The 24,762-nt window shown below is 41.1% G+C and overlaps 1 protein-coding gene across 1 annotated transcript in view; it reads left to right on the forward strand.

Annotated features, from left to right (window-relative positions):
- LOC122810253 (c-Maf inducing protein) overlaps positions 1 to 24,762 on the forward strand; it is a gene marked incomplete in the record, with an annotated part of 1,337,359 nt that overhangs the window by 1,243,995 nt on the left and 68,602 nt on the right. Inside the window, 2 exon segments of the mRNA XM_044081790.1 lie at positions 1,986 to 2,091; positions 7,287 to 7,357. Coding sequence (XP_043937725.1) covers positions 1,986 to 2,091; positions 7,287 to 7,357 — 177 coding nt within the window.

Raw genomic sequence — 24,762 nt, forward strand, 5'->3', positions numbered from 1 at the left:
CCAGAAGTTACAAGGCCAAGATCCTCATTTTCCAATTATGGCCCTGGCATGTTTGGTTCCCCTTCCACTGGCCTCATCTAATACAGCCTCACAGGGTGATGGAATCCCATCCAGACCTTGTGAGTCATCAGTCTGCGCAGCCTCACCAAGATCTAAATACCTTGAAGCTAACTGCTTAGTTCCTCCCTTTCTGCTGCTGGCCTGTCAGGCTGTCAGTTTCAGTGTTTTATATCTTAACAGTTTGATAAAAGCCAAACACTAGAAGATTTATCTTATCAATTGGAAATGTTTTACTGTTTGGGCATCTTCTAAGGGAATAGATCCCTTTTCAATTCCTCTTCCCTTCGTCCTAGACCTTTTGTCACATATGTTTCAAAAAGGCTTCAGTTTTTCTGCAATCAAGGTTCAGCTAGCAGCCATTTCCAATTTTCACATTGGATGCAACCATACTCTCATCACTGCTCTACAGATGTCAAAGGCCTTTATAAAGGGAACTTTTCTGTTGAGGCCTCCGATTAGGAGTCCAGTTCCTCCACTGGGGTATTATGATTATGCTGCATACCTTAACTCAGATTAATTTCGAACTGATAGCCACAGTGGATCTAAAAATCTGTCTTGGAAAAACATCTTTTCTGTTGGCTGTTACTTCTGCAAAGATCTCATAATGTCAATCCCCAATGCATGGTCTTCCATAAAGGTAAGGGTTTGTTTTAGAACAAATACCAATTTCCTCCCAAAGTGGGCATCAGAAGTGCACCTTAACCAGAGCCAATATTCTTTCCAAAATGTTTTGAAAGAGTATATTTTATACCTACCGCACATTTATAGAGAACTCAGATTTTGTTTGCACACAACTGAAGACATTAGAAAAATCTTATCAGCTGTTTATTGGTGTCTCTAAATCAAAAGTTGGCCAAAGTAGATAAAAAGTCACTCTGTCATGGTGGCTTTCTGATTGTATGTTTGTTTACAAAAAGCTGGATCGCTCTTTACTTAAGAACCCAGAGGCTCATTCTGCAAGAGCAGTAGCTACCTGTCCTGCCTTCCTAAGCAGAGTTCCTATTTAGGAAATTTTGCTGCATAAACTTGGTTTACTATTCACGTGTTTGTACCTCACTGCAAGTTAGATGTATAATACAGGTCTTGTACATCCTCAGGCTCCACTGTTGTAAGGAATATCTTTTCTTGATGCCACCCAAGTGTTTTCAGTAGCTTGAGAATCTGTTTCAAGGTCAAATCAGATGAGAACAGACAACACTGGATACAAAAGATGTGTACGTATTAATGCTAGAGCCATTCCTCCCTCTGTTATTCTTTCTAAATTGTCACCTTGTACTCCTTTGGAAAACACAGATCTAACATTATGGTAAGTACATTACTTTTGTGTACAAAAATTTGTGCCTCATGTTTTTATTCTGTCATTTTCTTGTACACTGTGATTTATCTCTTCATTTTGGGTTCCTCCCATTTGTATACTGAATGGTGCTTGGCATTGTGTGCATTGTGGATGAGCAAGGTTATGATCTTTGTCTATATATTTTTGCAAGCAGGTAGGACACACTCTGATTTTGTAAATGTTAAGGGCTTGCGCAAAAAACATCACATAGGGGACATTGTAGTAGAAGAAGCACTAAGATACTATTGACTCTGGATTGCACTCAATATATCTCTGCTGAAGTCTTCTAGATTCTGCATTTACTGGTATTTATTTAATGTCTCCAAAGACTCTTAACATCATACTTAAGATGTGACAAAGCAGCCTTGTTTCAGCCTGCAAACTTACTACAGAAAAAAGGTTGCAGTTCACTGGATTTATTTATGTAGAAATTGCTGTCACTTTAAGCTTTTCAAGTATATTTTCTTTAGTGTACACATCAGTGACAAATTACATTTACTGTGTTCAAAGTACTGTTTTTTTTATGCAGTAGCAGTTTTCCTGTTGGACTGTGTAATAATGTGTTTGTTGTGTTTTTTTTTCTCTTCAGTTTGGAGATGCTGGCCTACGGCTTCTGTCAGAGCATCTAACATCACTACAAGTTCTTAACCTGTGCGAAACCCCTGTCACAGATGCTGGATTGTTGGCACTCAGCTGTAAGAAACATTTTTAAAATTAATTTAATTTTAGCAATTTAAACCCTATTTTTTATTTATTTTTATTTTACTTTTGGTTACCATGAAAGGCAGACTGGACACAAATCCTTTTTCAGTGGAGGCCCATGGAGAAAAACTCCACACTTATGAAACAGTACATAGTACAATAAATATGATGAAGGATACATATAAATTATACACAGATGCTAATATGGACAATTTACAATTAAGGAAAATGTGTCATGGTACAAAAAGTGTGAGAAATATAGAGCAATTCATACTTATATGTCAGAGAGATGTAGAACATATCTCCCTGCTGTGTTAGTCAATGTTTGGATTTAAGTAGTTTTGTGAGTAATCTGTGATCAATTTATCAAATGAGTTGAATTTGTAAATTGTACTTCACTGAAGCCATATTGCCATTTTCTGCTTGTGTTTAACAGTGGGGAGTTCTACTTAGTGAAGGTGAATTACCAATCTAGTGTTTAGAAACCACAAACTCAAACACAAATAATTATCTCAGTAATGTAATTTCCTAAGTCATAATATTTAGCCATACAGAAATATTACTTGATGTTTGTCAGTAGCTGCTTACAAAATAGCATCAACAGCTCTGACAAGATTTTTCTTACAGTGCTTAAGAGATACTGTGATGTAGTATAGTCTTTGGTTTGCCATGTAGTACTGCACACTTGAGTCTCCTAACTAAAAATTTCAGAGCAGCCAATTGAGAAACATTCACTAGTTTTCAAAAGTTGACAATTCTGGAAAAAAAAAAGTGGTCACATTTTTAGATGTTTACTAAACTGCTGGACATGTCTTAAAATGGAATAATACCTCAAACATTCTTAAGTAGTGAGACTTGACAATATAGTCCCACCTTCATGGATTGCTGTTACGAGATGTAATCATGTAATGCATGATTTAATAACATGAAAATTGTGGAAATACCTTGGAGCCCACACTGCAGAATGCCTAACCATGCTTGTATGTGAATTTTAAATCTGTGTTATTGTTATTCTTGTATGTGGTATTTCTTGGCAGCTGGTTATTGTAGATCTTACTGTGATCATATGACATGTTTGGCCAATTAATTTGCAAGGTTTCATAATCCCTGGTATGCATTTGAAAAGTAATCTACAGCAGCACAGAAGGTTGCGGAGAGACTTACTTGTAAGGCTTGGTCCCGGAACAAAGTTTGAGTGAATCAATTGTTCTCCCAGGAGAGAGCAAACAGCACCGTGATTCACCCCTTGTGCTATGGGTTTTTGCTAGTTTTTTTTTTTTTTTTTTAGAATTCACTGAACGTTTCAAACAATATAACTAAATCTGAAGTGCCACCCAGTTGTAATAGAATTTTTAAGTTTTTTTAACTCTGTTTTATTGTTTAGGCATTACTATTATGTAGAATTTAAATAATTTTGACTCAAATTCCTGACCGTAAACCATGTTTTAGATAGAGATGAGGGATTTCTAACAAGATGCTAGTGCATTTGCCCAGCTTGAGTGTGCAGAGAAATAAAGTCCTGACTGCACCCTAGATTATCCTTTTTCCACAAACATCTTTGTTTGGGGCAGGGAGGATAGCTTGGCTTGCTGCGTGGGCAATTGCCATAGCATTAACAGCCAAATCAGCCCAGTGCTACCAGCAGCGTAGCACATGAATGGGAAGTTAGGCATGTGCAGAGTTGCACATCCACAGGATCTGTAAATAGGCCCACTCTCTAACACCAGACCTCTCAACCTCTTACAGCAAGAAATCTGAATAAAGCTATAAATAATGGGGGGACAAAGGCTCAAAAATAAGGTCAGTTTTTAAATTCTGCTCTCACAAACTTAAACATGGATAGAATAACAGGTTTTGCTTTAGCCTGAAGTTTCTTAAATATATGAAATCTGAATTTCGGATGTTTGTCATTATTTTCTGGATTCAGTCCCTAATGATTTGCCAGTGATTTGCCAAAGCCCCACAAATTCTATGAGAAACAGACCCAAATATGAAGCACAAATCTGGACATTGTTAAAATCTGTACAGTTGAGAGGTATGTTTAACATCCAGTCCTTGTCTGTAACAGGGAACAAATGCACCAGAGGGCTCTTGCCTTTTTGGTGGAATGGTTCAGTTGGGTGTAGGAAGAAAAGCCACTGGGCCAGTCCTGCAAACAGCAAAAAAAAAAAAGTGCCTTTTTCCATTACTGATTGTGTCCATGACTGGTATGTGTTAAAGTAAAACAATTTTTAGTATCATTGTTTTTTTTTTTTTTTTTTTGTAGATGATTGTATGGCAACACTTTTTCAAAAAGCAGTCCAAGCAGCAGTGTTCTTCCAAACAGGATTTGTAAAAAGCAATGACAAAGAGGCTCAGAGAAAAGTAAAGCTTCTTGCTCGTCAAAAACTATGGACAGTCCAGTCAGAATGACTATTTGCCTATTCAGGCTTTATCCCCCTCCCACCCTGGCAGTCTGTCCCTCTGTCTAAGTTTTTATTTTCTTTTGTACTACCGGATTGTTTCAGATAAATAGGTTCTAAGAGTAATTTAGCAGGAGTACGCTTGGTAATGGGAGTCTCTCCCTGCTTTCCAGGGATTCCTCCTTGTATAGTAAACCAAGTCTCCCTGTTTCCTTCTGTTCTGCAACAGATGTTCTTGCAGGTAGTAATATAATCAATGCTTCCCTGACAGGTGGGCAAAGGGTTTTATTCAAGGACTTGACTAGGTAATGTAAAACAAATTACTCCGAGCTTATTCAAAAAATGTTTGTAGAGCAATTAGCTTGGAGTAGTTTGTTTTATTCATGTTTTTATAGTACACATTTATTTGCTTGCTATTCCAGAGAAATCCCAAAATCAGGAGAAGCAAAGGTGCAGAACACTAAATTTGGGGTCTATGGGAGAAGTTATAGCCTGGGAAAGTTTTAAAAGTGCCAAGCTGACTACTGCCTGGTTTATTTTTATATTAATGTGGTAGCTTCCTTGTATTTCAATCTACATGTTGTAGTAGAGAATCACTTGGAAATGGATCTCACAACATCTTTTCACTCCGTGATTTAGAGTATGCACATTTAGTTAGGAAAGTAATATATATAGTAATATATATAGTAATATATATATGTGTATATATATATATATATATATATATATATATATATATATGTAGTAAAATGACTCCTAATAGGCTGCCAAGTAAAACTTAAGATTTAAGACTAGTGGCTTACATTCACCTGAGCTTAAAATGAATTATAAAGGTCTACAGAGCACAGTATTGAGGCTTTTCTTTCTTGCTTTATGTTCAAGACTTACCAGTAACATCAGAATTTGGTTGTCGTAATTTGCTGATTACTGCAAGGAAGCAAGTATAGTTACAGCAATAAATAACAAAGAACTGGTTTATCAGCATTTTTGGACTAGTGATTTACTTGGTCAGTAGATAGTTATGTGAATTTTAACACAAACAAAAGTGGTGTGATGCATTTTGGAAAATTTAACAAAATGTATAGTTATATGTTAGCTGGAAAATTGAGTAGAGCAATTTGTTATGAGGACTTTGAAATATAAGTGACAAATGATTTTTCATTCCATCGCCACTTGAACATCATTTGTGGTGTTGTATACTACTGAAACAGTACTTCAGCTGTAAGACATCTAGAAATAGTAGGTTCCATCTTCACAAGTGTAGACCAACTGAGTACACTGCTTAACTTTGTGTGTATTCAGCAAAAGATTTATCTAAGCTTGATTTCTTATAAAAATGTATGGCAAGATACCTTATAATTGTTGAAATACTTATGGAAGACTACTTATATTATGTTCAGTGTAGAATATTAAGGAGTGACTTAGTTTTAATAGTTAATATATTTTATAATACAGAACTTCAGACTGCTTATAATATGAAATGTTTACAGTTAAACTACAGTGCAAAGAAACAATGTCTATTGCCCTAAATCAGTAAAAATAATCATACTTTTAAATGTGAATGTATTCAACAATGACACTCTACCTGAGGAAACTACATGATGTAATAGTATTCAAGAAAGAATTGGATACGTTTTTAGGTTTGCAAAAGTATAAACTAGTTCTAGGTATGAGTTCCTAAAAATATTGTTTAAGATATTGAGTTCCGTAGCCAACATTAATCCCACAAGTTGAGCTAGAGACTGTTCATTGCCACTGCGTTTGTCACCAGCAGAAGTGCTTTAAAAATGGATGGGTGTGTGGTTATGTTTGTCTGTACCTTCTGTGTATAGTTTACTTGTTGCTCATAGTTACACTAGCACTTAATCTGCTAGTTGCATGGGTACATACACTGTAAGGTGATGATTTTCTCACTTAGATTAAGTGAGATAAAAAAATATATTTTATGAGGAAGGACCAAAAAGAATGCATTACTTTTGAGCAGAACTCTGAAGGAGGTCTGTGCTTTGGATTGCCATGAGAAGTACAGAGGGCCCAATTCCCAAACACTTGCTCTCAGTGTAGGTCTTTTGAAGTCTTCTGCTGAGTGTGTAAGCCTGTCTATAGGTAGGCCTTACACCGAAGTAAGTCACTTAAAGTGAGCGGAAGCCTTTCGGAAGCAGGGCAGACTTACACTGAGAGCAACTCTTTTGGAATCTGGCCCAGGATATGTGGTCACATGAATCAATATAGTTAAGTCTGCCTCAGTTGCATTTATTTACTAATTTACTGTAGCTAAGGATGTGTGTGATATACTGGCCACTCTCAACCTTAGGAAAAATAGTAAGACTGAGGGTAAATTAGGGTGTGACCTAAAAGCTGGCCGTTGTGTGTAAACACATTTAAGGGTGAGACGTATGACTTTGCCTTCTGCTTCTCATAGCTTAAGTAACAGTGTATTTTGTAGCCTTTTTAAAAATCACTTTCAGAACTTTTTATTTGTTCTTGTAGGATGTGCTGTTCTCTGCACAGTGTATTACAGTCAGCATAAATAAGCTCTAACATACAGACAAAAATAATCATTTACTGTTTAAATGAGAAAATAATAAACCATGGGGAAATAATGGCAAAGCACAAACTGCAGTGATTTATTAAATGTTTACAGCTTTTCTCAACTTTTTTCAAGAAGGGCTGTGATAAAAACTAGATGTCCATTCCTCATTCCTATCCAGTTTGTTTTTACTTAATTTTGTTGAAAGTACTGATAATATTTTATTCTAACTCATGTTCATCTCTTTATTTTTCAGCTATGAAGAGTCTCTGTAGTTTAAATATGAACAGTACTAAACTTTCAGCAGACACCTATGAAGACTTAAAGGTGGGGTTATTTAAATAATTTTGTTATTGCTCAATAGCTTCAGAAGCTTGCTAAAATGTAAGATAAAAGTTTTTTTAAAAATTACCGTAATAGAGGCAGGTGAATGTGAGCTCAGAATTTCAGAAAAACTTTAGCAGATTTTTGGATTGTGAAATGACTGCAGTATGAAACTGCTTGCAGTCATGTAGACAGCTGTCATTATTGTCTTTTTCTCTGTGTTCAGAAGCCTCATGATTCCACTAATACAAGAATTAACCTACAACTTCCATTGTACATAACTTCCTTATTGTATATATTGGTATTCCTGAATGTTTCATATATTCCATTCATGTCAACGCAGTGTTGACTTGAGAATCTGTAATATTGAGTTGTTGCATTTGTAGTGTCCACCGCCCTCTTTCCTTAGAATTTTTTAAGGATCAAGTGCAAAGGGTTTTTTTTTACTATTTCTTTTTATTATAATTATGCCCTCAATTGTAAAGTGGGCTTGCTTATTTTAAAATGTGTTTTTATTTCAGTGGACCTATATTTAAGTTTAATAAAACACTGTTTACTGTATTCTGAGCAGCTATCCTATTACTTTCCAATTCCATGTCATTCAGCCCTGCCTTCTGATCATGTATTAAAGGGGAGAAGCAGTTCTGTAGTGGGTTTGCATGTTTTCTGTAGTATGCATGAAATTTCATTATAAAGTAACCAGAATGCAGCACAATCAGTTACTCAGTCAGACAATAAATAAATGCAGCTATATTCAGTTAAATTAGACATTTAATAGTATCTTGATCAGAGTTATGTCTGACAAGTTTGGCAGTAAGAAGTCTATGGTCAATTATTTCAAATGCTCTCATTATATCTATAAGAATACCAGCAGTAATGAGATCTGCATTCTTGTAACAGTAGATAGCATTAGTAGTGTAATCAGAGCAGATATGGTGCTGAAAGCATTTCTAAAGCTGTATTGCTTGTCTGATGAGACCATAGTTTTTATATGCTTGAGAAGCTCTCTTTAGAGAAGTTTCTGCATCTCCAAGTTAGATTCAAAAGTGCACATTGAATATACCCCATGGATTCCCAAGCTAGCTAGACTTACGAATACGTAAAGAATCCAACACTTAATATTTCCATTCTCTTCCTTTAGACTTCCCTTACTAATAAAATTCTCCCCTATTCATCTGTTCTTTCTCCTCTTAAGCTTCTGTTTTTTTTTTTTTTTTTTTTTTTTTAACAAAACCTGTTTCCTTCTCAATTAATACTTGTCTTTCAGTGTTTACTAAACAGTACCCCTACTTTTCATAAACCATTTCCTGTCCTGCATAAGGCTTTGGAATTAATTGGCATTAACCAGCCAGGATTTTTCTAGTTCTAAGTTCATTATTTTGCAGCATTTTCTCTCCCAGTATATGAGGTCACTTCTACCCCCCCTACAGCATTTATGGCTTGTAGCATTCAGTTGATTGTGCTCATGCTCTCTGCACACACCTTACATATGACTATTGTAAGTAATGTTTTCTTATGTATATCTGATGATGTTTTATCTGTCTGTAAAATTGATATACTTGTAAAGATTTTCTCCCTGGCCCTACACTGAAAAAAGTTATTGCCTAGTTAGACTTTCCTGGTAAACAAATATCAAGTAAGCATAAAATATATAAAATAGCTTATTATCCAGTAGGCAGTAGTGGCTAACATGATGCAGATATTGAAAACAGAAGTAATTGCCTTTCTCAGACACTGGCCTTTTTTATTGCAGTGATGCGTAGGAGTCATGTTGTTGTTATGTGAGCAGCATAATCGGTGTATGGTACAGGATCTTAACAGATATAATGTGAAACTTCATGTTTCAGGCTCTGCGATGTTTATTTGTAGTATTCTTAAAAATGTTTTATGTCATACGTTTCACATTGAATTGCTATATTTCAGCCATTTATGGAGTGGATAAAATCTCCTTAGTGCATGCATCTGTGCTTGGAAGATGAAGACTGGATCAGTAAGAGACCTTTCATGAAGTCCCAATTGAGGACTGTTAGAATGAATGTGTTTGGTCCCAAACTGTGAACATCTCTGTTTCCCTTTCTCTCTCTCTCTCTGTATTCAGTGCCACTTTCTACCCTTCTTAGTCATGTCTGAATATCACATGATGCCTCATTTCTTTTTTCCTGTCTGTCCCAAATCTTTTTTACCAGATTGTCTTCTGATTTTCTGCACATGTGCCCTAACCACTGCAAGCTCTTCTCTTTGACTTTTCTGCAATTTGAGCTACTTTGGTGTCTGCTCTGATATCCTCATTTCTTCCTTTGTCTGTACCACAGTGTGCATCCTACCACCTGTCTCGGGCACATCATCTCCATCACCTCTAGCTTCCTCAATTGCTCTGCCTTTACTGCCTAGGTTACTGTACCACACAGTAGTACTGGTCACACGACTGTTTTGTGCACCTTGCTTTTCAGCTTCTTTAACATTCTTCTGTCTCACACACAAGCCCTGACACACTGTACTCGCTGGCTACAGCCCATCTGATTCTAACTTTGAACTTATTCAGACTTCCCTTCTCCACCCTTCCCATATATTTGAAGCTGTTAACCTGTTCCACTATATCCCTTTTATCTCATTTCTCACTTTCTTATAATGTCCCCCATTTGCTGGCATTACAACTGCCTTATCTGTACTTTGTTTCATCCCATGTGCCTTCAGTTATGCATTCCACCCCCCTACCCTTTGGTGAAGTTCTTGCTCAGAGCCTGCCTGCAGTGCCTCATCATCTGCATACAGCAACTTTGTAGACCTCTTCCTTCTAACCTGTTTGTTTATGTAGTCCATCACCAGTTTGAACAGCAGTGGGTTCACAGATGAATGCTGATGCACACTCACTCCCACTGGGAACCCCTCTGTGAGAGTGAACACTGCTCGTACTTGAGTCATTGGGTCCTTGTATGTATCTTGCACTAATTCTCCCAAGGTTTGTAGGACTTCAAACCACTGCAGGACTGCCCAAATCATTTTTCTTGGGACCTTGCCTTATGTTTTCTCCAAGTGTAGGAATGCCCAGTTGGATTGTTTCCTCATCTGTCTAGCTTCTCAACTGTCTGCCTCACTGCAAACAATCGGTTGTACTGCATTGTGATCTAAATCAGAACTGCGCATCTCTCATCTTACCTTTCTCTTTCAACATCTTTATCATGTCTGCTATGACCTAGTCTGAGTCTGTTGCTTTCCCTGACTTCATTTTCATTAGTACTGTTCTTACTTCTTCTATGGTGAGCTCCTCCTTTTCTTCATTGTAGGGTGTGCCTGAGGCATTAAAGCTTTTATGAAGTTTTCTTCATTCAGAAGCTGCTGGAAGTACTACTACTTTCTGCCTTTGATGTCCGGAGGACTGGTAAGGTTGTTGTTGGCATCCCTTATGAAGGGTATCTGACTATCTTCTTTTGCCTTGCAATGTGATAGTTTCTTTGTACCATCTACTCAGTCACTTTCCAGAAGCGCTTAGAGTACCTCTGATGCCTTGTCCTTTGTTATTGCGACTCCTGTCTTAGCCTCTTTGTTAGCCAAGTAGTATTCTTCCGTAGCCTGGTCTGTCATTTCCATCTCTCACTTTGCCTTGCACTGCTTTTTTCTTTTGATGACTTCCTAGACTTCTATATTCCACCAGCTTTCCATATGCACCTTATTTCCATAACTGACTTGATTGTGTATTTGTTCTCTAGTTCTCAAACATGCTATTGTGAGGCACTGAAGTCTTCCTCAGCTCTATCTATTTCCTGCTCTTTTTGAGGTGTTAGAGCCCTGAGTAATTCCGTGAACTTTTGTGCTTTCTTTCCAGTCAACTTCCCAGTCTTTATCCTAGTGTGCTGACCATAGAGCCTTCTCTGACCACTGCGCACAGCTGATTGTGGCAACCAGTGGTTTTTGCTATGGTCCAGCTATTTTACAGAGGATGACTGCAGTCATTGATTTCACCGCAATGCCCTTTCCTTACTAGGGGGAGGTCTACCTACATTGTATATAGGCCCCTTTTGTATGTGATCTTGTGACTGACTGTGTTGCTGAACCATGTGCTAGTCACCATCGAGCCATTTGCCAGACAGGAGTCTAGAATGGCCTCTCTTCCTTTATTCCTGTTGTCCCAGCCATGCAGACCCAGGGAGTCCTCACATTTTGTTCTGTTCTATCTGCTTAGAAGCGTGCAGTCAGGTCACCCATTGTCAACACCAATTACTGCTGACCTGCTTTATCTAGTAGGTCCTGCCACTGTTGTGTGATTGCACTCTTTTCCTCACTGTCACATCCATGCTGTGGGACATAAGCCAAGGTTACAAATACTGCCTTATCATTACACTGATCTTATCTCCTGGATACTTAGGATATCCAGCATGCACCTAACCGTCATGCCATCCACTTCCAATCTCCATCCTGTCAGTGAACCTACACCGAGTGTTTTAGTTCTTAATTCATGTTTAGCAGGTTGATTGGTGGTTTGTCCAACTTTTGCTCAACAGGGCTATCTCGTGTAACCTAAGATGGGCAGCTGGATACAGGCCGGCCGGTAGTCTTTTGACCCAGGGCTGCTGGGTACACACTGGTCAGTAGAGGCACATACACCCTTCCCACTGTTAGCATGGGATGTTCTTAGTGTTTCACTGTTGCAGTCATTACATTTGGGGTAATCTGCTGGCAGGTTGCCCTCAGTCGGCCTGATTAACAAAGTCTTGGGTCCTGTGTCGGTTGCTGTCCCTTCTTCCATGGTGTCAGGTCGTCAGGGGTATAAAACATGCAGCCGACGCCATTACATCAGTCTTTCTTGCCTCACGGTGCCTGAAGCAGAAGCAGTTTGCAAGTGCCGGTCGGCCGACTCCTGAAATTTTCGTTTTCGAGTTTCAGAACCGAAGTCTTCAACTAAACAGCTAAGTACCCCGTTGGGGAAACTTTTTCTTACTCTTTACCAATGTCAGTAAAAGTTAATAATTGCATTACTTGTGGGAAGCAAATACCTCATAAGGATTTTCATTTGTACTGTATTCCTTGCCTAGGCCCTGACCACAGCGTACCTTGCTGTTGGTTTTGTGCTAAATTTAATCAACGCACTATCAAATGTCGGTACATTTTTGCTTCTAAATATTTTGGCTCACGCTTTAATTATCCAGAAATGTTGTCGGTTAGCAATCCGACTACCGGAATTCCTAAAAAACGCAAAGAAAAAAACAGAGACAGGCCGTTGAGGTCCAAAACTGACGACGACGCTTCTCCTAAGCCAGTCGCCAGTTCCAAGCCAGTTGCCAGTTCGTCGGTACTCAGTGAGGTGCTTTCGCAGCCCCTGATACCCGCTACTTCTGATTTGCAGGCCTCTACTGAGACCCATTTGGAGTCCAGTATGCCACGAGATGCTTCAGATATGGAACCTGCGGATGTCTCTACCTTAGATGGGTCTGGAGCAGCTGTGCAGGCACCAGCTTCCGAGGGTGTTTTCAGGCGTATAGATTTGTATATTAGACAGACGCCATCTTCAAAACTAAGGCCAAAATCTAGGCCATTGCCTAAAAAACTGACTCCTGGGCCACATGTGCAGGCTCCTATGCCTAAAACACAAATGATCAAAATGGCTGAAGATTTAATTACTCTGATCAGGGGTAGCCAACCCCCCTCCCCCCCTTCTAAGACGCCTAGGCAAGACAATGATTATGAATCTTCTGAACAGGATTCCATTTCTTCTGATTCTTCCAATGAACAGGAATGGTCTATACCTACTTGTGAGGACTCTGATGCAGAAGATTTCATTCCTTCTGCTTCTCCCCCTGAGGATTTTTCTTTTGGGAAAACTTTACATACCTTAAGGGAACATTTCCACTGGGAAAGTCAGGATTTCTTTAAATCTAAAAAGAGACTTAGGGATTTTTCTTCTTCTTCCTTAGCATAGGCCTTTGGCTGTACCTCCTGTTCTAGACATTGTTGATGATGTTTTTCAAAATCTCCCACAAATTCCTTTTCAAAAATCCTATTGCAGATCCTGAAACCATTTCTCAGGGTCCCAAGGGCATTAAGGCTTCTACTGCTAAAAGTCCTACCCCTTCTGATAGAGATTCCAGGGCACTGGATAGATGGGGTAAGAAGGTTTACACTTCTGCAACCTTGGCAATCAGGGCTTTAAACTGTCAATTTCATATGCTTAAATATCAACAGCATATCATGGGACTGCTTAAACAGAAAATGATGTTAATTTCTGACTGTGTGGAAAATAAAGATTTACAAGATCTATTGCATTCAGCCGAACAAGTTGGAAAACGTACCTTGCAATGTGGTTTTGATTCTTTGGAGGCCTCTTGCAGGGCTGCTGTAACTGGGTGTGTGCTAAGAAGGCATGCTTGGCTCAAAGAACAAACTCTGCCTGATCATGTTAAAGCAAAATTGTTAGATGCTCCTTTACAACAGGACCGTCTCTTTGGTAATAAGGCTGAGGTTTTAAAAAAGATGGAAGATAAAGCTATATCTATGCAAACTGAAAGATTTCTTACAAGTGCAACCTCCAAGATTTAGTAGGCACTGGCCTACTAAGAACTGGTCCTTTCCAGTTCCTTCGAGAGCCCCTCAAGTCAAACCCAGACATTCCAAAGGCTCCAGGTTTCAGTCACAAGGGATGTTTAGAACAAAACAATGGGGTGCCTCCTCCTCCAAATCTGGAAACAAGATCCCTCCCTATGGTAAGCAGTCTCAATGACTTCCCATTACACTTACCAAGCAGTTACCTTTTAGCCGCCCCTTTGAGAGGAAAACTGGCACTTCATGCAAGAAACTGGCAACTTATAACCCAGGACAGATGGGTTTAAAATATAGTATCCCAGGGATACAGATTTCATTTCCACACTTTGCCAATCCCAAACGGATGGCCAGACCTGCCCCCAAATCAGTGGGCAGAGGCCCAGAAACAAGTACTGTCCCTCATGAACATGGGGGGCTATTCAACCAGTACCAGAAGAGGAAAAGGGACAAGGTTTCTATTCAAGACTTTTCCTGGTACCCAGAAAAGGCAAATCATGGCGTCCAATTCTGGACTTATCTACTTTAAACACATTTCTGGATATTCCAAAATTCAAGATACTGACTCTTCAACAGTTACTTCCTATGCTAGGCAAAGATGCCTGGTTGGTATCTCTAGACTTAAAAGAGGCTTACTTGCATATCCCAATCAGGAAATCTTGCAGAAGATACCTCCGCTTCAAAGCAGGCTACTTGCATTACCAGTTCTCTGCACTGCCCTTTGGCTTATCTACTGTGCCTAGGGTCTTCACAAAGTGCCTGGCTCCAGTAATTGCATTTTGCAGGCAAAGAAATATTCAAATATATCCATACCTGGACGATTGTCTAATTCAGGCAGAAAACAGGGACATTCTTCTAAAACATCTGGCGTTTGTAAAAAGGGATCTAACTTGTCTAGGGTACACTATAAACGAAAATAAATCACAACTGGTACCCTCTCAAAAAATTACATTCCTGGGTGCAAGCTTGAATACAACTGCCCAGACGGCATTCCTTATGCCAGAAAAGCAAATTCATTTGGTGACTTACTTCAAACAGGTGGCCACAACAACCCTGCTATCTGCAAGACAAATTCTGCAAGCCTTGGGGTTTATGGCCTCCTGCGTTCTTCTAATTCCATATGCAAGACTGCATATGAACAAACGTCAGTAGTACTTAAAAAGTTTGAGGTCAACATTGTCACAGCCTGGAAACAATGATTCCTATCATACCTTGCCTGCAGCTAGAGTTCCTATGGTGGGCAGAGGCCTGCCACCAAAACAAGGGACTGCCATTCACTCCACCCCCTGCCACCCAAACCCTAACTACAGACGCATTAGACTATGCGTCTGTAGTTAGGGTTTGGGTGGCAGGGGGTGGAGTGAATGGCAGTCCACCCCCTGCCACCCAAACCCTAACTACAGATGCATTAAACTATGCTTGGGGGCTCATCTGGCAGGGAAGTGCATTCAGGGCAGGGGGTGGAGTGAATGGCAGTCCACCCCCTGCCACCCAAACCCTAACTACAGATGCATTAGACTATGCTTGGGAGGCTCATCTGGCAGGGAAGTGCATTCAGGGCAAATGGAGCCCAAATCAAATGCACCTTCATATCAATCAAAAAGAAATGCTAGCTGTACAGAATGCACTGACAGTCTTCATCCAGGACAATTAATGCTAAAGACAGACAACACCACAATTATGTGGTACATAAACAAGCAGGGGGGTACACACTCCTACCCCCCTCTGCAGACTAGTCATGGCATTGTGGAACACGGCCTTGACCTGTCAAGTACAACTACAAGCTCAATTCCTGCCAGGAAAGCTGAATACTCTGGCAGACGAACTAAGCAGAAATCTCATGGACCCACACAAATGAAAATTGGAACCACGGATTTTCAACATGTTGACACGCAAATGGGGGAGTCCAGCCATAGATCTTTTTGTCTCACCCCAGAACTATCAGTTGGACAAATTCTGCACAAGAACTCGTCACAAAAAAGCCTGGAAAGTGGATGCTCTACCCTTCAGCTGGAAAAACCTATCAGTCTATGCCTTTCTCCCTCTGTCTCTGCTCTCCAACGTTCTACTAAAAGTCAAACAGGACAAACCAAAAATGATTTTGATTGCTCCAAACTGGCCTCGCCAACACTGGTACCCACTCCTGTGCAATGTGTCACACCATCCACTGTGGCACTTGTCTCAGACACCTTACTTACTGTCTCAGCAGAACAACCAAATTCTGCACACTCAGTTCCAGACTTTGAATCTTGCAGTGTGGCTAATCACCTAAATTCACCCTTAGCATCCCTCAGCAAACCTGTGATGGATGTCATTTTGGAGGCAAGAAGGCCTAGTACTAGAAAATCTTATGCTGACAAATGGAAAATATTCTGTGCCTGGAATCAATCACAAGGGATAAGCACAACAGTGCCCAATATTCCTCAGATTTTACAGTACTTAACTGAGATGCTTCACAAGGGCCTGTCCTTTTCTTTCATAAAAATCCATGCCTCAGCCATTTCAGCTCATTACAACACAGAACCACCCCTCTTCTCTCATCCTCTGCTAAAACAGTATCCCAGAGGGGCCAAAAACTTAAGACCACCTAGGAGAACTCCAACCCCTGCCTGGGACCTCAATTTTGTATTGGAAAAACTCACTGTCCCTCCTTTCGAGCCAGCTGCTACTGCAAACTTAAAATTTCTCTCCTGGAAAACAGCTTTCCTTTTAGCAGTCACTTCAGCTAGAAGGATTTCCGAATTACAGGCTCTTATGGCAGTGGAGCCTTTCATCATTTTTCATGCGGACAGGGTATCTCTCAGGACCAATCCATCCTTCATGCCTAAGGTGGCATCCATTGTGGCTCTTAATCGGACCATTCATTTGCCAACTTTCTTTCCCAATCCACAGAACAAGGGGGAGCAGATTCTGCATTCATTGGATGTACACAGACAACTTAGATTTTACTTAAACAGGAGAAAATCTCAAAGAAAATCTGAACAACTACTGGTGGCATTTGCTGCAGGGGCTGAGGGAAAGGCTATTTCAAAGCAGACTATTTCCAAATGGATAAGCCATTGTATTTGTTTCTGCTATATGCACCATGGTAAAATTATCCTCCCAGGGTATCAGAACTCATTCCACCAGGGCTGCATCTTCTACAGCCTTTCTCAGAGGTGATGTTCATCGTGCATACAGCTGCAGTCATAACATATGGGTTCTCCTGCCGTCAGGTGGGTCCTCGGTCGGCCGAATTCCAAAGTCTAGGTCCGGCGTCGGTTGTCGTCGCTTCTTCCCTGACGTCAGTGCGACAGGGGTATAAAGGAACCAGCTGACGCCATTTTCTTCAGTCTTTCTTGCTGCGCGATGCCCGAAGCAGAAGCAGTTCACAAGTGCCGGTCGGCCAGCTCCTGAAATTACGAAAATTTTGAAACCGAAGTCTTCTTGAAAGCTAAGTACCCCGTTAGGGAAACTTGTCTTGCCTCAGACCGATGTCAGACAAAGTTAATAATTGTATTTCATGTGGGAAGCAAATATACCGCATAAGGATTTCCATTCCCTCTGTATACCTTGTTTAGGCCCAGACCATGACGTCTTGGTCTGTCGCTTTTGTGCTACATTCAACAAACGCACCATTAAGTGTCAGGCGGAGTTCGCCCAGCATTATTTTGGAAAAACATTTAAATATATTATGTCGTCGGATACTCCGACTCCAGTTTTGTCTAAAAAATGCAAAGATAAGGACCGACACACGAGGTCCGCGGCCTCTACTGACAACATGCCAAAGCCGACTACACGTGGTCCGGTTCTCAGCGAGGTGCCTATGCAGCCCCTGACTACCGACGACACTTCATTGGCGGTGTCTCCTGTGCCCGAGGTCGCAGGCTCCTCGGCCCACACCCGGACTACAGATACCAAAGCCACTCTTGGCGTTGAACCTCAAAATGTGGACAGGTCTACCTCCACTCAAGGTGTCTTCAGACCTTCCTCTTCTTTTTCCATCAAGGCTTTCACGAAGTCTAAAGTAGCCATGCATTCTAAGAGACAAGATACACAGGGCCCATCTCCAGGCCCCATGCCTAAAAAACAGATGCTTAAAATGGCTGAGGATTTAATTACTCTTATCAGGGGTTCTCAACCCCCACCGGACAAAAGGCCCAGAGTGGAGGAAGAATCCCCCTCCTCTGATCAGGGCTCCATTATTTCAGAGCACTCTGATGATCAGGAACATTCCTACTCCCCTTTTGAAGACTCTGATGCAGAGGAGTCCATTCCTTCTCTATCCCCCCCAGAGGATTGCTCATTTGGGGAAACTTTGCATACCTTAAGGGAACACTTCCACTGGGAAGGCCAAGATTATTCAGATTCCAAGAAAAGGCTTAGGGAATTTCTCTTGCTACCTCAGCACAGGCCTCTGGCTATACCTCCTGTCTTGGACATCCTAGATGATGTTTACTCGGAGGCCTGCCTTAACCCGGATTCTCTGCCTCCAGCCCCAGTCAAGCCTGACAGGTACTACAGGGTTCCTGACTCACACCAATTTCTATACAAAAGCCATGCTGCTGACCCAGAAACCATCTCACAGGGCCCCAAGGGAATTAAGGCCTCCACTGCTAAAAATCCATTACCTTCCGAGAGATTCCAGATCCTTAGAAAGGTGGGGAAAAAGGTATATACCTCAGCTACCTTAACCATGAGGGCCTTAAACTGTCAGTTCCATATGCTAAAATACCAACAGTTTTTGTTATCACAATTGAAAAGTAAAATGTCACAACCTGAACAACCACACTTGAAGGAGTTGCAGGATTTGATGCATAGTGCAGAACAAGTGGGGAAGCATACCTTACAATGTGGTTTTGATGCTCTAGAGGCCTCATGTAGAGCTGCTGTTACAGGATCAGTCATACGTGGACATGCCTGGCTCAAGGAACAAACCTTGCCTGATCATGTCAAAGCTAAATTACTAGATGCCCCTCTACAAAAGGATGTATTATTTGGTGCTAATGCTGAGGAGGTATTAAGGAAAATGGAGGAAAAGGCTAAATCAATGCAAACTGTGAAAGATTTTCTACAGGTACAACCCCCACGTTTCAGTAGAAATTGGCCTTCCAAAAATTGGTCCTTTCCAGCCACGGACAGACCCCAAAGAGGTAGATACAGGCGCCCGAGGGGCAGAGGACAATCCCAAGGATCGTTTAGAGGCAGGCAATGGCAAGCTGCTAAACAAAGAGGTGGTGAGGATAACTCGCAGTCATTCAGAAAGCAAGCCCAATGACTTTCCCCTTTGCAGGCCAAGCAAGACTCAAATGGCAGCCCCCTTAGGAGGAAAACTGGCATTATTTTCAAAAAATTGGCGTATTGTCACAAAAGACAAATGGATCCTGGACATTATAAACAGAGGCTACAGATTCCATTTTCACACCCTTCCAAAAATGAGAGGCATGCCAAACCTGCCACACAATCAAAGGGCAGAGGCACAAAGGCAAATTACAGATCTCATAGACATGAAAGCTATTCAAGAGGTACCTACGCACGAACAAGGTCGAGGTTTTTATTCCAGACTATTCCTGGTACCAAGGAAGGGAAAAGATTGGAGACCTATTTTGGACCTATCCATCCTAAACACATTTATACTCGTAACAAAATTCAAAATGCTCACTCTACAGCAGCTTCTTCCCATGCTGGGCAAGGAGTCTTGGCTGGTAACACTGGACCTCAAGGAGACATACCTGCATGTCCCAATCAGACAAAATTGCAGAAGATACCTCAGATTTCTTGCAGGTTCAACCCATCATCAATTCTCTGCATTGCCCTTTGGCTTATCTACTGCGCCCAGAGTATTCACGAAATGCCTGGCATCAGTAATTGCCTACTGCAGACTTGAAGGGATACAAATATACCCCTATTTGGACGACTGCCTGATCCAAACGGACAGCAAGCACATTCTTCTGAAACATCTGGCTTATGTAATAATGTTGTTGAACTCTCTGGGATACACAGTCAACAAAAAGAAATCAAGGCTAATACCCTCTCGGAAGATAATTTTCCTGGGTGCCAACTTGGACACAAACACCCAGATGGCCTACCTCACGCCAGAGAAGCAGGGGCAACTAACTCAATACTTCAGAACACTAGCAAATTGCACCAGGCTGGCTGCAAGGAAAATCCTGCAGGCTCTAGGATTCATGGCATTTTGCATCTTACTAATCCCATGTGCAAAGCTGCATATGAGGAAACTTCAATGGTACCTGAAAAACCTATGGTCTCAACACAGCCACAGTTTGGAAACAGTAATACCACTAATTCCATGTTTACAAAAGGAATTTCTGTGGTGGGCTCAAGCATACCAAACAAACACAGGTCTTCCATTCAGCAAGCCTCAAGCAAATCAAGTCATCACAACAGACGCCTCGGACTACGCCTGGGGGGCGCACATGACAGATCGGTGCATTCAGGGCAAATGGTCCCAAAAAGAAAAGCACCTTCACATCAATCAAAAGGAAATGCTAGCAGTAATAAATGCTATTATAGCTTTCAAAGACCGTTTGCAACTAGGTCAACTATTGATAAGAACGGACAACACCACAGTTATGTGGTACATAAACAAACAGGGAGGAACACATTCATACCCCCTATGCAGACTGGCCATGTCACTTTGGAACATGGTCATGGACTTACAAATCGAACTACAAGCACAGTACTTGCCAGGCAAGGAAAACACACTGGCAGACAACCTAAGCAGAAATATGACAGATCCACACGAATGGAAGTTGCATCCAAAAGTTTTTACAGAAATAATCCAAGCATGGGGAAGGCCAGACATAGATCTCTTTGCCTCCCACAAAAATCACCAATTGACAAAATTCTGCTCAAGGATTTTCCATCCTAAGGCCTGGAGAGTGGACACTCTCTTTCAATTGGACATCAATGACAGTTTATGCCTTCCCACCTCTTCCTCTGCTGCCCAAAGTTCTATTGAAAACCAGAGCAGACAGACCAAAGATGATTCTCATTGCTCCACACTGGCCAAGACAACACTGGTACCCACTCCTGAGGAGCCTGACGCATTCCCCACCATGGACCCTGCCTTTAATGCCTCTTCTCCTGACTCAGCACAGCTTCAAAACTCTTCACAGCCAGCTAAAAACACTCAATCTAGCCGCATGGAAGATTCCTTAGCATCACAACAGACCCTACTCTCCAAGGAGGTGCAGGATGTCATTTTGGAGGCCAGAAGGCCGTCAACTAGAAAAGCTTACTCCGCAAAATGGAAACGGTTTTGTGTCTGGAATGAGAAAAAGGGCCAGGATCCTGGAAAACTGAATTTACCTCAAATACTACAGTATCTAGCTGAGCTGCTAAGCAGTGGATTTTCATTCTCCTCCATCAAAATCCATGCCTCAGCCATTTCTGCAGAATACAACACTGATCCACCAATATTCTCTCACCCTCTCTTAAGACAGTTCCTCAGAGGGGCTAAGAATCTAAGACCCCCAAGGAAACAACCAGTACCTGCTTGGGATCTCAATTTCATTCTGGAAAAACTGACCTTGCCTCCCTTTGAGCCAGCTGCCTCATCAGTTTGCAATATTTGTCCTGGAAAACAGCTTTCCTTCTGGCTATTACCTCAGCTCATAGAGTTTCAGAACTACAAGCTCTCATGGCTGTGCAGCCTTTTATCATCTTCCATCAGGACAGAGTTTCCTTACGAACTAACCCGTCCTTTATGCCTAAAGTGGTATCCAGGGTAGCTTTGAATCAGGCCATACACTTACCTACCTTTTATCCTAATCCTCAAAACAAAGGGGAGAGATTACTACATTCCTTGGACATCCACAGACAACTGCGTTATTATTTGGACAGAACAAAGCCTTTCAGTAAATCAGAACAGCTCTTTGTGTCCTATGCTGTAGGAGCTCAAGGAAAGCCAATTTCCAAACAGACAATCTCAAAATGGATAGCCCACTGCATACACTTTTGCTATTCTTTTCATGGCAAAACTGTACCTACAGGCATCAGATCCCACTCCACAAGGGCCACAGCTACCTCTGCAGCTTTCCTCAGAGGAGTTCCTACCAAAGATATTTTGGAAGTAGCCACTTGGAGTTCTGTGCATACCTTCTCCAAGCACTACCACCTACCATTATACTCCAAAACTAGAGCAGGCTTTGCCACTGCAGTCTTGCAGGGCATCCTGGCTCCTCCTAGTTCCACCTAGTGCCTACCACCCCTTTCTTAGCTTTGGGATTCTACCCATCTGTTATGACTGCAGCTGTATGCACGATGAACATAGTACAGTTTTGTACCTACCATAAATGTAGATGTTCGAGTGCTAATACAGCTGCAGTCCAGGTTTCCCTCCCTCCTTCCCCTCTTGGGGCAGGCCTGTTGGCTAACACCTCCTCATACAACCTGATTGGGATATTCATTTATGGTGTATTTGCTTGCAACTACTGTATTTTGATTATATTGCATTGCTTTATTACACAAATTTATGTATTGCCTTCCTTCTGGGGGCACCTGACATCTGGGGCAAGAAAAACTGAAGAAAATGGCGTCGGCTGGTTCCTTTATACCCCTGTCGCACTGACGTCAGGGAAGAAGCGACGACAACCAACGCGGGACCTAGACTTTGGAATTCGGCCGACCGAGGACCCGCCTGACAGCAGGAGAACCCATCTGTTATGACTGCAGCTGTATTAGCACTCTACATCTACATTTATGGTAGGTACAAAACTGTACTTTCCTACCAGGGACATTCTAGAAGCTGCTACCTGGAGCTCAGTTCATGCATTCACCAAACATTACCATTTACCTTTCTTCTCTAAATCCAGAGCTGGCTTTGCCACTGCTGTCCTGCAGGGCCTTATATGCTGTATAATTCCCTCCACCCAACCATAGCTTTGGGAATCTACCCAAATGTAGTGACTGCAACAGTGAAACACGAAGAACATAGTACAGTTGTGTACACTTACCATAAATGTAGATGTTCGAGTGTATTCACTGTTGCAGTCCTGGTTACCCTCCCTCCAGCCCCCTATTTTTCTCTGGCTATACCTCTACTTTCTTTCACTATGCTTAAAAGCCCTTTTGGTGTATTTGCTTTTGGGACTGGAGGTATAATTTTTGTGTTTTTAATTTTATTTGTTCCCCATTTGGGGGGCACCTGACATCTGGGGCAAGAAAAACTGATGTAATGGCGTTGGCTGCATGTTTTTATACCCCTGACGTCATGGAAGAAGGGACAGCAACCAACGCAGAACCCAAGACTTTGTTAATCAGGCTGACTGAGGGCAACCTGCCAGCAGATTACCCCAAATGTAATGACTGCAACAATGAATACACTCGAACATCTACATTTATGGTAAGTGTATACAACTGTACTTTCCTGGCATAGGTTGGAGTAGGATGGGTGGTCAACTCTTTTGTCACTGGCAAATAGCCATGTCCATTTGATGACTTTAGTCAACATGACCGAATTACCTAGAGCCATATTTTACACCACAAAGTGGCTAGCCCTGCCATGGTGTACAGTCTGTGATCAGTATTCTGCTATATTAAGGATACTGACACCTCAGTAGATGCCCAAAGCGGTTGGTCTGTACATCTCTTCCCCCTATTGGGCAATATCTAGAGTCTGTGCTGCTACCCACAACTCATTCTTGGCTGAGTTTGAGAAACACTTAACATGTTTTGGGAAGGTGGAAGGAGTCCCACAGAGACACAGGCAGAACATACAAACTCCACACACGCATTGGCTTGAAGTCAAGATTGAACCTGTACATTGGAGGAGAATACCTTAATCATTATGACAACTGGTCTCAATTTTATTTCTTTATTGATATACACACACACACACACACGCACACACACACACACGTCTGTGTGCATATAAGTGGATCGACAGAAAAAGATCTAAACTAACAAAGGTCTACACAAAAATTGTCATGTTAAACTAATCAGCAAAAAAGCTGTGATAGTATTTACATGTTCTGAGACAACCCCCCCACACAGACACACACACACACACACACACACACACACACACACACACACACACACACACACACACACCCCTGCTCCTTAAATATAGCAAATCCAAGATCACACACTATTGGGTAACGGTCATATTATGCAAACCTGGAATTTTACTACAATCTCACACAAATTAAATTTAACCCAAACAGTTCACAGGTAAAACTTATTGTTTCTTGTGTTTGCATGCTTTATGATTTTATGTTGGAGCATGCAAGTAATATTGTCAGTGTATTTTTATAAATTATTTTAAGCTGACTACTTTTGTGGCTTATATATTTTTAGGTGGACCCACAGACATGTATAGAATTTATGTAGGAATGGCCAATCAGTGCCACAATTCACCTCTGTTTTGTTGACATGATTTGGTTACAAAACAGATTTGACAGATGTACAAGAATGAACAATCTTCAGGGTTGGGGAATAAGTCCTTTCCCTGGGGATTATACAGTCTCAGAGTTAGAATACGTAAGTAACGGGTGCAAGGGGCTTCACCTTCTACAACGACACTGTTTTATTATTTCCATGTTCTGAGGCTAATCCTCAGAAAATAAGTAGAAGCACATCAACATTTGTTTGTCAACATAATTTTGATGTTAGCAGTGTCGCCATAGCAGCCATTCAGTTGCTACTATATCTAATATACAGACATACATATGTGTGTCTGTGTGTGTTTGTATGTATGTATATATATATATATATATATATATATATATGTATTATATATGTGTGTGTGTGTTTATGTATAAAATGTACACACTCAAATACCCATGCATATTTATATTATGTGTGTGTGTGTGTATCTCTCTCTCTCTCTCTCTATACATATACACACACACATATATATATATATATATATA

Source organism: Protopterus annectens, chromosome 8.part1 (assembly GCF_019279795.1).
Source record: "Protopterus annectens isolate FY-2018-M chromosome 8.part1, PAN1.0, whole genome shotgun sequence".
Lineage (NCBI taxonomy): Eukaryota > Metazoa > Chordata > Ceratodontiformes > Protopteridae > Protopterus > Protopterus annectens.